General features: G+C 32.1%; 1 protein-coding gene across 1 annotated transcript; it reads right to left on the bottom strand.

Moving 5' to 3' along the window:
* Positions 1-542: 542 nt before the first annotated feature.
* LOC107917205 (receptor-like protein 53) lies at positions 543-8,963 on the bottom strand. Its single transcript, XM_041077846.1, has 9 exons — positions 8,807-8,963; positions 8,299-8,613; positions 7,845-8,063; positions 7,392-7,610; positions 6,937-7,155; positions 6,483-6,701; positions 5,476-5,694; positions 770-2,053; positions 543-668 (listed from the first exon to the last, which is right to left on the bottom strand). The coding sequence occupies exons 1-8, from the start codon at positions 8,961-8,963 to the stop codon at positions 792-794; spliced, it is 2,829 nt and encodes a 942-aa protein (XP_040933780.1). The 3' UTR covers positions 543-668; positions 770-791.
* Positions 8,964-12,546: the final 3,583 nt, after the last annotated feature.

Below are 12,546 nucleotides of genomic sequence, written 5' to 3'. Positions count from 1 at the left end.
TTTTCATATCATCATAACTTAATGTAATTTAAGCTAGTGGCCAAATTGGGAAAATTTATCAAGTTTCAAAATTAATGTGGATTAAAAATATTTAGGGATTGAACTAAATGATGGCATGATGGTTAAAGGTGTTTATCGCCCCAAATGGTTTGGTTTTGAGTCGCGCTAGTTGCGTTTGTTGTTTGGGTTTTGTCATGTGTGAAAAAAGTTGTTAAGTCGTTTAAGGATTAAATGTTGTTTTATGTTGATGTAAATAAAAAAAAAAGTGAAAATAATTTATCAGTGATTAAAGTTCTACATGGGTGATTAGACCATTAATTCTTAATTCAATCCGATAAACAATTTCAAAATTAGAAATTCTTAAAAATTAAAAAATAATTATGAAAAATTCATAAAAATAAATCTAATTGATTGTCCCGGGAAAAGACAACACGATGCTTAGCTAAAATTTAGCACACAAACACTTGTTTAAAATAAAGAAGTAATTAGAGTGGGTTTTGCAATTTATTTCTGAACTTGAAAACTTGCTAAATGTTAAAATCCCATACTATGAAAGCTGAAAAACCAAAGCAAACTATCAGTAAGAACACCCATTAGCAGAACATATATTCCATGGAGAGAAGCAGCTATGGATGCAGAACATACTTCATCTTTTCTCGGACTCATTCCTGATGGATGAAAATAAAAATAATCAATTTGAGAGTTACCGAATTATGCATTTAGCATGGCAAAAGTAGCATGTTTATTTCTATGAAATACATTAACTCACATATGAAGAAGGATTTGCAGGACTACTTTCTTTTCTTCCCAAACCAACTTGAAACTTTGTTTCGCAAGTCTCTCTCAATCATCCTTACAAGCCACCATGGTCTTCCAGTCGTGAATACAATGTATGCCATGCTAATCCCTAACACCATTCCACATCCATACCCCATCATTGCAAGTTTCCAAATAAAAGCAATTCCATTTCCATGATCTTTTTCATCTTGCGCTGGTTCTGGTATTTCATCATTGTTACAATCCTTCGGTAATGGGAGTCCACACAAACCCAAGTTCCCAAGATAAGAGTCGTCTTCAAATGTATCAAATTGCTTGCCACTGGGAATGGGTCCGATAAGATTATTGTTTGAAAGCCTTAAAACTTCAAGAAATGTCAAATTTGTCAATTCGGAAGGGATTCTGCCACTCAGCTTGTTAAATGAGAGATCTAATGATTCAAGTGCTGTCAATTTCCCAAATGACGTTGGGATAGGACCAGTCAGGCAATTACTAGAGAGATTGAGTGCATGAAGCATTCTAAGCTCTCCAACTGCCTTAGGAATTTCTCCATGGAATCCATTGTCCGACAAATCTATGCTTGTGAATATGGGCATAAGTACTTTTATTTTAAACTCTAGCACCAAACCTTTTATTGTTAACAGAACAGAGTATGAAAGTAAATCATATTCATGACCAACTTCTTCTTTCAGAGCCTTGAGATTTTGGAAGAACTCGGTTGGCAATAACCCTGTGAAGTCATTATGAGAGAGATCAACCATTTGCAGTCTGGAGAAGGAAAAAGTGGTTGAGGAGACTTGAATGGAACCATGAAATCTATTAGATCTCAAAATAAGAGCTTGCAGCTTGGGAAGCATGCCTAACCAATGGGGAAAGGTATCACTTAAGTTGTTGTTTGCAACATTCAGAAGTACTAGTTCGCTGCAATTAATCAAAGATAACGGCAGTATCCCTTCCAATTGATTTTCATTAAGGGCAAGATATCTCAATTTATTATTTGGATTCCAGTTCCCAATTTCCCCTGGAATTCTGCCACTAATGCTGCAGCTCGAAGCATCAAAATATAGAAGAGAAACCGACAGATTTCCTATAGAAGCCGGAAGGTAACCACTGATCAATGGATTTCTTGCAAATGACAAGTAAGCCAAATCACTGCAGTTTGCTAATGCTGATAGAAAGCTGCTTCTCGAGGACGACAGTGTGCTGCTTAAATCATTATTCGCTATGTCCAGCGCTTTTAGGTATCTTAGATTACCCAAGGTAATTGGAATATGTCCTGCAAAATCAATTACTTAAAAGGTAAAGACATGCAAGTTGAAAGGCATTCGAGTGGGTAGTTATCTATCCATCCACTGAACAAATTCAACATTCAACCTGATCATATCACCCCTTTCCCAATTATCTAATCCATTGGGTTGGGTTCTACTCCTAATTATCACAATATTATCTATATCTATATTTGGTTAGTGTTGTTGGAATCAAACTAGATTGATTTGATAAATTGAATTATCACAATATTATCTATATCTATATTTGGTTAGTGTTGTTGGAATCAAACTAGATTGATTTGATAAATTGATTGAACCACGAATCAAAATGCAACCAGTGACATATAACATAAAACAAAAAATTTGCTTTGAATTGACAAAAAGAAAATTAGAAACCAAAAAAATCCATTAAAAACTAAAATAACTAAAATTATTATTTATAATTTATTTTTAACAAAAAAAATTAAATTTTTCATCGAGTTCCAACCGATTCAAAAACTTTTGTTGCTAGAAATACATAATTTCTCAATTTACAAAATGAGATTTGTAAGGAATCCAAATATGAGAAGGAGGGATTATATATTTTATCATTTTATGGTCTAAGTAATTGCTCTGATGTCACCTTTACACCTTGGTAATTTTAGAAGCATATAATTTTGTAATTAGATTATCTCAATTAAATATTAAATTAAATGTCCAAATGTCAAATATTCAACGCATTGATAATTGCATATATAAAGTATTGACAAAAAAAAATTAAGAAAGAAAAAATCACAATCAAGAAAAAAGATGAGTGAAGAAATAATATATAATACCTGTTAGAGTATTATTAGATAAAAAGAGATATTCCAAACGTGTTAAATTGCTGATAAATGGAGGAAGATGTCCTTTAAGAAGATTGTTAGAAAGGAATAGTTGTTCCAAATTGAGAAGATCTCCGATTTGGTTTGGGATGACACCTACACAATCAAATTAATTTGTTAAATAAATATAAAAAATATTTATTAATTTTGTTTTAAGATTAAAAGATCAAGGTTCAGAAGTCTAAATTTTATTATTCACACTTTATTCTAAATTTAACGGACTAAATTAAATCTCAAAAAATGAAAGCAAAAAATAAAAATCATGAAACTAAACATATATATCAGAGAAATATTATATATTACCTATTAGGGAATTATTGAATAACTAAGTAAATCGAGAAATCTCAAACGTGTTAAATTACTAGTGGTGTAAATTTTAGTGGTCCTTATACTATGTATAAGTTGTGGATTTAATTATTATCGTCTAATTTGATCAAATTTAGTTCATGTACTTTTCGAATTCATCAATTTTAATCCTTTTATTTTTTTGTAATTTTAAAATTTCAGTTTTGATCCAAACTATTGTAGTTAAATCCGTTTAGTTGAATTTTGTTACTAAACTTGTACTATGTATAAAGTTGTAGATTTAGTCCATGTTCTTCATTCAATCATTCTTAGTCCTTATACTTTTTGAATTTTGAAATCTTAGTCTTGACACAAATATCAACCATTAAATCCATTATCTAGCTTTTCTTTATGAGTAGCATGTGGAAATAACAAACTGACATAGCATTGAATATGTGATAATATGTTTGTCACGTAGAATTTAAGAAATAGTAGAACTTAATAAAATTAATAATTATCATTTGGTTAGGACTGAAATTTTAAATTTCAAAGAATTAAAAATAACTAAATTAAAATATAAAGACTAAATTCACAATTATACAAGGGGCTGAGAGCAAAATTTAATCAAATTTATTTAACATAAGGTTTTAAATATTTTAATTAATAATGTTCGAAATTGACAAATCTTCAAATTATAAACCTATCCTTTTCACCTATAAGTTCGTATTTTTTTCTGTTTAGTTCACATATAACTTCCTCTTTTTTCCCTATTTTTATTTTCATTTTTATATTTTTCCTGAAGCGTTCCCCTAAGTGGGAGATGAAACCCTCGAGTGGGTCTCCACCAATAGAGGAGCTTCCTCAAGTGGAAGACAAAGTTCGTGAGTGAGACAATGTCTTTCATTATAGAGGAATTGGATCGATGCCCTTGAAAATAATATTTTAAAGGCTTTTCTCAAAAAAAATTAATTTCATCTCAATAAAAATACTTACGTGAATTTTAAGCATTCCAATTCTATTAAATTCTCTGTTAAAAATCTAAGTTTTTTTAATAATTATAATAATTATAATATTTAATAGATTATTATATATATTAATCTTCCTAAAAAAATCTTTGCTTGATTTAATAAAATACGAATAATTAGAAAAAAAATTGAGGCTTTCTTACCCAACGAAGAAAATTACTATTAATAAAACTCTTAATTAAGTTGGTGTTACAGGTTAATCGAGTATCAACTCGGTTAGAAAATGACTAATATATCTTTTTATTAGATGATTACTATGATTAATTTGATGGCCTTTTTGCCTTTTCATATTTTTATACAATTTTTAAATAAAAGAACTAAGATTAACATATCTAAGGATTGAATCCATATTTAATGGATTTACAAACAAATCCTTTATCACACACCAATAATAATTCTTAAGTAAACTTTAATAAAATAATTTTTAACATAAAATGGTTTCTCTCACCAAATTTGTGTATTTATACTTCTATCCTAATAAATATTAATAAAATCCTTGATTAATTTGAAATTTCTTTTCACTAACATGATAGCTTTTTGACGTGCTGTAAAAACAAAATGACAATATCATAATAAACAATTATAGTACATTTAATATTTTTAATATGATGAATTTACTTATTTTAATTTTCTTTTACTCACAAGTTAAATTAATTTTTATTTTAATATTGTACATATTTTATGTGTGTTATTATTATTAGTTTCAAATTTTATATTTCCTATTTATTGTATGTTATTTTTAAACACACAATTTTATTTTAAATACGTGAGTTATATATATATAAGAATTTCTAATATATATTATCATTTTCTGTTCACGATACCATAGTGCAAACGCAAAAGTATTATTGTTTTTGGGTTCTCTTATCTCCTTTTAAAGTTTTGTCATTAGAAAGTGTGCTTTTTTTAACTCAAGACTAAATTCAATAAGATCATAGCTAAACCAAAAAGAAGGAAGAAGGGGAAAAAACAGACAGCAAAAAAGAGTTTTCGAGTAATTAAACGGCTAAGAGGGAAAAGAAACTCTTAAAGTTTTTATAATTAATAAAATTTGAAGATATTTAGATTATTAGAATTAATCATATGATTAAAATCAAGAATTTAGCATGACGAAAAGTATGAAAATTAAAAACAACTTTAAAATTTTACTTGGTAAAAAAAATATAAAAAAATTGAAGCTTTCTTACCAAACAAAGCACATACTGCAGTTGGAGAAAGACAATAAATTAAAATAACATCTAACTATTTTCCGTTTACCTTCGAATAGGTTGTTGTCCAGATATAGACTCTTAAGCGTTGTCAAGTTTCCTATTTCATTTGGTAGAATCCCTTCTAACCTATTATGAGCCAAGGATATATCCTCTAATTCTTTGCACTTAAATAAACCCAATGGAATTTTTCCAGAGAGCTTGTTCTCACCCAAGAAAAGCACTTGCAATCTAGATAGATGATCAAACATATCTGATGGGATCTCACCTGCAAGATTGGTAAAGCTCAAACACAAAGTATTGAAGTTTAGGGAAGGAATTTCTCCCTAGAAATTGTTTCAAAAACAAGTCTACAAGTAGAGGTGATCATGGGTTGGCTACCCAGCCCGGCCCGAAGGCCCGCCCGAAAAATGGGAGGGTTCGGTTAAAAATATAGGCCCGAAATATGGGTTTAGGCAAAAAAAGGCCCATTTAGAAAACGGGTCGGGCCTTAGGTAAAACTTTTCTGGCCCGACCCCGCCTAAATTATATATTAAATAATTTTTTTAATCATATTTACTTTTTTATTTCCAAATTTAATATAACCACTTTTTATTATATTTTCAATTTGTGTATTGTTTTAAGAATTATTTTAGTCTCATTTTTTATTTGTTTCTTGTTTTAATATTTATTTTTATGTTTTTAAATGTATTTAATTTATTAGATTTTTAATTTTTTATTTAATGAAATAAGCAAAAAAAAATAATATGGGCTGGGTCGAGCCGAGCTCGGGCTTAGCAATTTTATTTCGGGTCCGGCTTAGACAAATTTTCAGACCCATATTTCAGGTTGGGCTAGGCCCAGGCCTAGAAAACAGGCCTAAAATTTTGTCTGGTCCCGTCCCGAACCCGGCCCAGCTCGGCCCGGCCCATGATCACCTCTATCTATAAGTTTGAAATGAACTTTAAATTTTTACTTGGTAAAAAAATGAATTGAAGCTTTCTTACCAAACAAAGCAGATATTGCAGTTGGAGAAAGACAAAAAATTAAAATAATATTAAACTGCTTTCTGTTTACCTTCAAACAAGTTGATGTCGAGATATAGAGTCTTAAGCATTGTCAAGTTTCCTATTTCTTTTGGTAGAATCCCTTCCAACCTATTAGAACTGAAGCATATGTCCTCTAACTCTTTGCACTTGAATAAACCTAATGGAATTTTACCGGAAAGCTTGTTCCCTTTCAAGTAAAGCTGTTGCAATCTAGGTAGATGATCAAACATATTGGATGGTATCTCACCTGCAAGATTGTTATAACTCAAAAACAAGTATTGAAGTTTAGGGAAGGAATCAAACCATGATGGGCTTTCTCCGTAGAAATTGTTCCAAAACAAGTCTATAAGTTTAAAATGAACTTTAAAATTTTACTTGGTAAAAAATTAAAAAAGAATTGAAGCTTTCGTACCAAACAAAGCAGATATTGCAGTTAGAGAAAGACAACAAATTAAAATAACATCCAACTGGTTTCCATTTACCTTCGAACAGGTTGTTGTCAAGATATAGACTCCTAAGCATTTTCAAGTTTCCTATTTCTTTTGGTAGAATCCCTTCCAACCTATTATCAGCCAAGGATATGAACGCTAACTCTTTGCACTTGAATAAACCCAATGGAATTTTACTGGAGAGCTTGTTCCCTTCCAAGTAAAGCTGTTGCAGTCCAGGTAGATGATCAAACATATTGGATGGGATCTCTCCTGCAAGATTGTTAGAGCTTAAAGACAAGTATTGAAGTTTAGGGAAGGAATCAAACCATGATGAGATTTCTCTATAGAAATTGTTCCAAAACAAGTGTAAGTTTAAAATGAAATTTAAAATTTTACTTGGTAAAAAAAAAAGAGATAAGAATTGAAGCTTTCTTACGAAACAAAGCAGATATTGCAGTTGGAGAAAGACAACAAATTAAAATAACATTCAACTACTTTTGGTTTACCTTCGAACAGGTTGTTGTAGAGATATAGATTCCTAAGCATTGTCAAGTTTCCTATTTCTTTTGGTAGAATCCCTTCGAACCTATTATCAGCCAAGGATATGTATTCTAACTCTTTGCACTTGAATAAACCTAATGGAATTTTGCCAAAGAGCTTGTTCCCTTCTAAGTAAAGCTCTTGCAATCTAGGTAGACGATCAAACATATTGGATGGGATCTCACCTGCAAGATTGTTAGAGCTCAAAGACAAGTATTGAAGTTTAGGGAAGGAATCAAATCATGATGGAATTCCTCTATAGAAATTGTTCCAAAACAACTCTATAAGTTTAAAATGAAATTTAAAATTTTACTTGGTAAAAAAAAGATAAAAATTGAAGCTTTCTTACCAAACAAAGTAGATATTGCCGTTGGAGAAAGAAAACAAATTAAAATAACATTCAACTACTTTCGGTTTACCTTCAAACAGGTTGTTGTAGAGATATAGTTTTGTAAGCATTGTCAAGTTTCCTATTTCTTTTGGTAGAATCCCTCCCAACCTATTATCAGCCAAGGATATGAAAACTAACTCTTTGCACTTGAATAAACCCAATGGAATTTTTTCGGAGAGCTTGTTCCCTTCCAAGTAAAGCTGTTGCAATCTAGGTAGATGATCAAACATGTTGGATGGGATCTCACCTACAAGATTGTTAGAGTTCAAAGACAAGTATTGAAGTTTAGGGAAGGAATCAAACCATGACGAAAATTCTCTGTAGAAATTGTTCCAAAACAAGTCTATAAGTTTAAACTGAACTTTAAAATTTTACTTAGTAAAAAAATTAAAAATAATTAAAGCTTTCTTAGCAAATAAATCAAATATTACAGTTGGGGAAAGACAACAAATTAAAATAACATTCAATTGCTTTCTATTTACCTTCAAACAGGTTGTTGTCAAGATATAGATTCCTAAGCATTGTCAAGTTTCCTATTTCTTTTGGTAGAATCCCTTCCAACCTGTTATCAGCCAAGGATATGTATTCTAACTCTTTGCACTTGAATAAACCCAATGGAATTTTGCCGGAGAGCTTGTTCCCTTCCAAGTAAAGCTGTTGCAATCTAGGTAGATGATCAAACATATTGGATGGGATCTCTCCTGCAAGATTGTTAGAGCTCACAGACAAGTATTGAAGTTTAGGGAAGGAATCAAACCATAATGGGATTTCTCTATATAAATTGTTCAAAAACAAGTCTATAAGTTTCAATCGAAGCAAAATAGTCAACTAAATAGATAATGAGCCAAAACAGTTGTCTATTAAATCAAGTGAAATATGAAAAGATAGATTCCAAATTGAAAGTGGTATAGTGCCAATGAGAAGCATGCTAGAAAGATTAAGAACTATGACTCTTCGGTGTTGGGATCCGCAAGTGCACCAACCAATTACAAATAGAAGTAGCAGTAAACCATTTAGTTTTTAGAATCATTTGAGGATCAGTAACAACATGAACTTTCAGTGCCTTAAGAGCTGACTGATCTCTACTGATATCGATTTTTGTTTTGGTAGAGATTGAAACCACAAAATTAGGTAACAGCACCACCATCGTAAGAGCCAAAATGAACAGAAAGACATTTCCCATCAAAATTTGTGAAAGTGCAACAATTTTTATCAGAGGTATGCTCCAAGTGGCAAAATTTGTGATGAGACTTGTGTTAAAGTTCACCACCAACTCAATTAGTGGCCGAAACTCTTGGGCATATCAGCAGATCAAATATTCAAATTAGTTTCAATAAATTTGTTGAATGGTTAGCTAAAATCATGGTTTAATATCTGATTATGATTTTGCTTTTGAGTAATCCTATTTTTTAGCTAAAGTTGTTATAGTTTCAGCTTATATAAAGGATGTAAATTAGTGAATAAAAAAGTGTCTTGAGTTCTTGTTTTTTATTGAGTTTTTTGTATACAATTCATAAAGTGTTATTGAGTGAGTTTCCTTTTTTTATATAGAAAATCTTCCCATTTAGTTTAATAGTGTGATATCAGAGCCAGGTTCGTGAAGATAATTATGGTTGATTTTTCAGTTGTTGGAGCAGTAAAAAAGCTTAATAACCAAAATTACAACACATGGGCAAATGTATAAAGTCTTAGTTAAGGCTCAAGATGTGTGGGACATTGTTAGCGAAGATAAGCTTTCACCATTGTCTCAAGAAGCTAACAGCTTGAAGAAGTGGAAGGCTAGTGTAAGCAAGGCTATATTTGCAATTAAAACCATTGTAGAGGAAGAAATATTAGAGCATATCAAAGACGCTGACACACCAAAACAGGCGTGGGACATGTTGGAAGAAATTTTCTTATAAAAATAACACAAGGCTGCAGCTCTTAGAGAATAAATTATTATCAATGAAGCGAGATTTGACAATCAACTAGTACTTCACTAAGGTAAAAACCTTATGCCGTGAGATTTCTGAACTTGATTCTAGTTCTTGTATTACGGATTCTAGAATAAGAAGAATCATCATTCATGGATTGAGATTAGACTAAAGGAGTTTTGTTACTGCACTTCAAAGATGGCCAACACAATCATCGCTTGTAGATTTTGAGAATCTATTGATCGGTCAAGAAGCTTTGGCAAAACAAATGGGTGGAATCTCAATCAAAACTGAGGATGTAGGGTTTTTTAGTGGAAAGAGCAAAGAAAAACCTAGGTATAATGTCAGAAGCAAACCAAGAAAGAACGATGGCAAATAAGAAAGTCATCATGGGAGTTCTCAATTTGGAGAAACTCAAAAGCGTAGTAACTACAACAACCAATTCAACTAGAGGAAGAAGTTTGATGGTGATTGCTATAATTGCAGAAAAAAGGGTCTCGTGGCCAAAGACTGTTGGTCCAAGAAGAAAGTAGTTGAAAGTAATGCAGTGACGAAGATGTTGATGAGTGGGATGCTAAAACATCATTTATTGTGGAAGAAGAAGACTTGGAACTCATATTAACAACTTCTCAGAATATTGACTACAAGACTAACTGGATTGTTGACTTTGGTTACTCTAATCACATGATTGGTGATCAAGAAAAGCTTCAAGATGTTACAACATGCAAAGGAAATCATGTGGTGGTAACGGCTAACAACTCAAGGTTACCCATCAACCATGTTGGTAAGACGACTATCGTACCTTGATTTAATTCTGATCCAATGTCAATTCAAGGTGTTTATCATGTGTATGGCATGAAGAAAAATTTATTATCTGTGGCACTATTAACATCTGCAAGCCACCATGTTGTTTAGTCCACAAGGTGTAAAGGTATTCGAAAATGTTAAAGTCTCAGGAACACCAACCATGCAAGGGAAGAAAATGGAATCTGTCTATATGATTCTGCAGAAACGGCTTATGTGGACAAAACAAAGAAGAATGAGACGACAGATTTGTGGCACACAAAGCTTAGACACGTTAGTTATCACAAGTTGAAAGTTATGATAAATAAGCCAATGCTAAAGGGTCTTCCTCAACTTAAAGTGTGAGATGATACTGTTTGTACAGGATGTCAATTCAGTAAGGTACATTAGCTGCCATTTGAAGAATCTACGTACAAAGCAAAGGCTTCATCAAAGCTAGTTAATTCTGATGTATTTGGGCGTGTCAAGCAACCTTCAATTAGTGGGATACGTTATATGGTGACTTTTATTGATGATTTCTCAAGATATGTGTAAGTTTTCTTTATGAAAGAAAAATCAGAGACATTTGCCAAGTTTAAAGAATTTAAAAAAGTAGCTGAAGTAGAGGTTGGTAGAAAAATTCAATGGTTATACATAGATAATAGAGAGGAGTACACATCAGATGAGTTTTCTACCTATGTAAGAAATAATAAGATTCATTATCAATTCACATATGCCAACACGCCACAGCAAAGCAGAGCTGCCAAAAGGAAGAATTTAAATGTTGCTGAGACATGTCGGAGTATGCTTCATGCAAAAAATATACTCGGAAGATTTTGGGCACAATGTATGAAGACCGCTGCTCATGTCATAAATAAACTTCCAACACCAAAGCTTGGTTTCATATCACCTTTTGAGGTACTATGGGATACTAAACCTGCTGTTGGTCATTTTTGAGTTTTTGGGTGAATTTTCTATGTATTTATTCCAGGTCATTTAAGGAACAAGTTCGATAAGAAAGCAATCCGATGTATCTTCATTGGATATGATAACCAAAGAAAAGGATAGAAGTGTTGTGACCCTATGATTGACAAATGCTACAATCACGTAATGTAGTGTTTGATGAAACTTCTTCTTGGTAGACTCCACAACAAGTGAAGTTGCTAGATTCTAAAGTAAAAGAAGATCAACCCCAAAGGAAAATAGAGGAGCAGTTTATTGAGATACAACCAAGTCTTGCAGCTAATGAAGAAATTAGAGATAATGAAGTTGTTGAGACAACAACAAATCTTTCGTAAAATGGTGTTCATCAGAGGTAGGAGGCAGAAATCAATCCAGAAGGTGAAAAAACTTCACAGCCACAACTTAGAAGATCAACCAGATTTCATAGGCAAATTCCAAAGTATGTTAATATAGCTGTAGCGGAGGAAAAACCTTTGGTTGAGCCAACAACTTATGAAGAAGCGTCTCAAGATTCTAAGTGGGTAAAAATAATGGAGGAAGAGATTGTTGCATTGGAAAAAAACCAGACTTAGGAGCTTATGCCACGTCCACCAAATGTGAAACCCATATCTTGTAAATGGGTTTATAAAATAAAGTATCGTCCTAATAGATCAGTTGAGAAGTACAAGGCTCGGTTAGTTACAAGGGGATTTTCTCAACAATATGGATTGCACTATGAAGAGACGTTTAGTCCGGTGGCAAAGATTGTTATTGCTCGAGTTCTCTTGGCTCTTGCTGCTAGCAAAGATTGGAAGATGTGGCAAATGGATGTGAAGAACGCTTTTTTACATGTAGAGCTAGATCATGAAATTTACATGAATCAGCCTATTGGATTTGAGAGTGGAGGTCATCCTAGTTATGTTTGCAAGTTAAAGAAGGCGTTATATGGGTTAAAGCAATCGCCGAGAGCATGGTATGGTAAGATTGCTGAATTTTTAGCTCAAGCTATTATGTTATGGGTCATGCAAATTCTAGATTGTTTGTCAAAGTTAGTGAAGGGAAGTTGGTAATAGTGTTGGTGTATGTGGATGA

The sequence above is a fragment of the Gossypium hirsutum genome, chromosome A01 (assembly GCF_007990345.1).
Source record: "Gossypium hirsutum isolate 1008001.06 chromosome A01, Gossypium_hirsutum_v2.1, whole genome shotgun sequence".
NCBI lineage: Eukaryota > Viridiplantae > Streptophyta > Magnoliopsida > Malvales > Malvaceae > Gossypium > Gossypium hirsutum.
The sequence above is the reverse complement of the archived record's forward strand: the minus strand, read 5'-3'. Positions and strand labels throughout refer to the sequence as shown.

Bases quoted from the DNA above. Each gene is read 5' to 3' on its own strand.
- LOC107917205 (XM_041077846.1), bottom strand. From the start codon at position 8,963: ATGGTGGTGCTGTTACCTAATTTTGTGGTTTCAATCTCTACCAAAACA. The intron at 8,064-8,298 runs GTAAATAGAAAG...ACAATCTTGTAG, and splicing joins TGACAACAACCTGTTTGAAG to GTGAGATCCCATCCAACATG. The intron at 2,054-5,475 runs GTAAACGGAAAA...TTGATTTTGCAG, and splicing joins GGACAACAACCTATTCGAAG to GACATATTCCAATTACCTTG.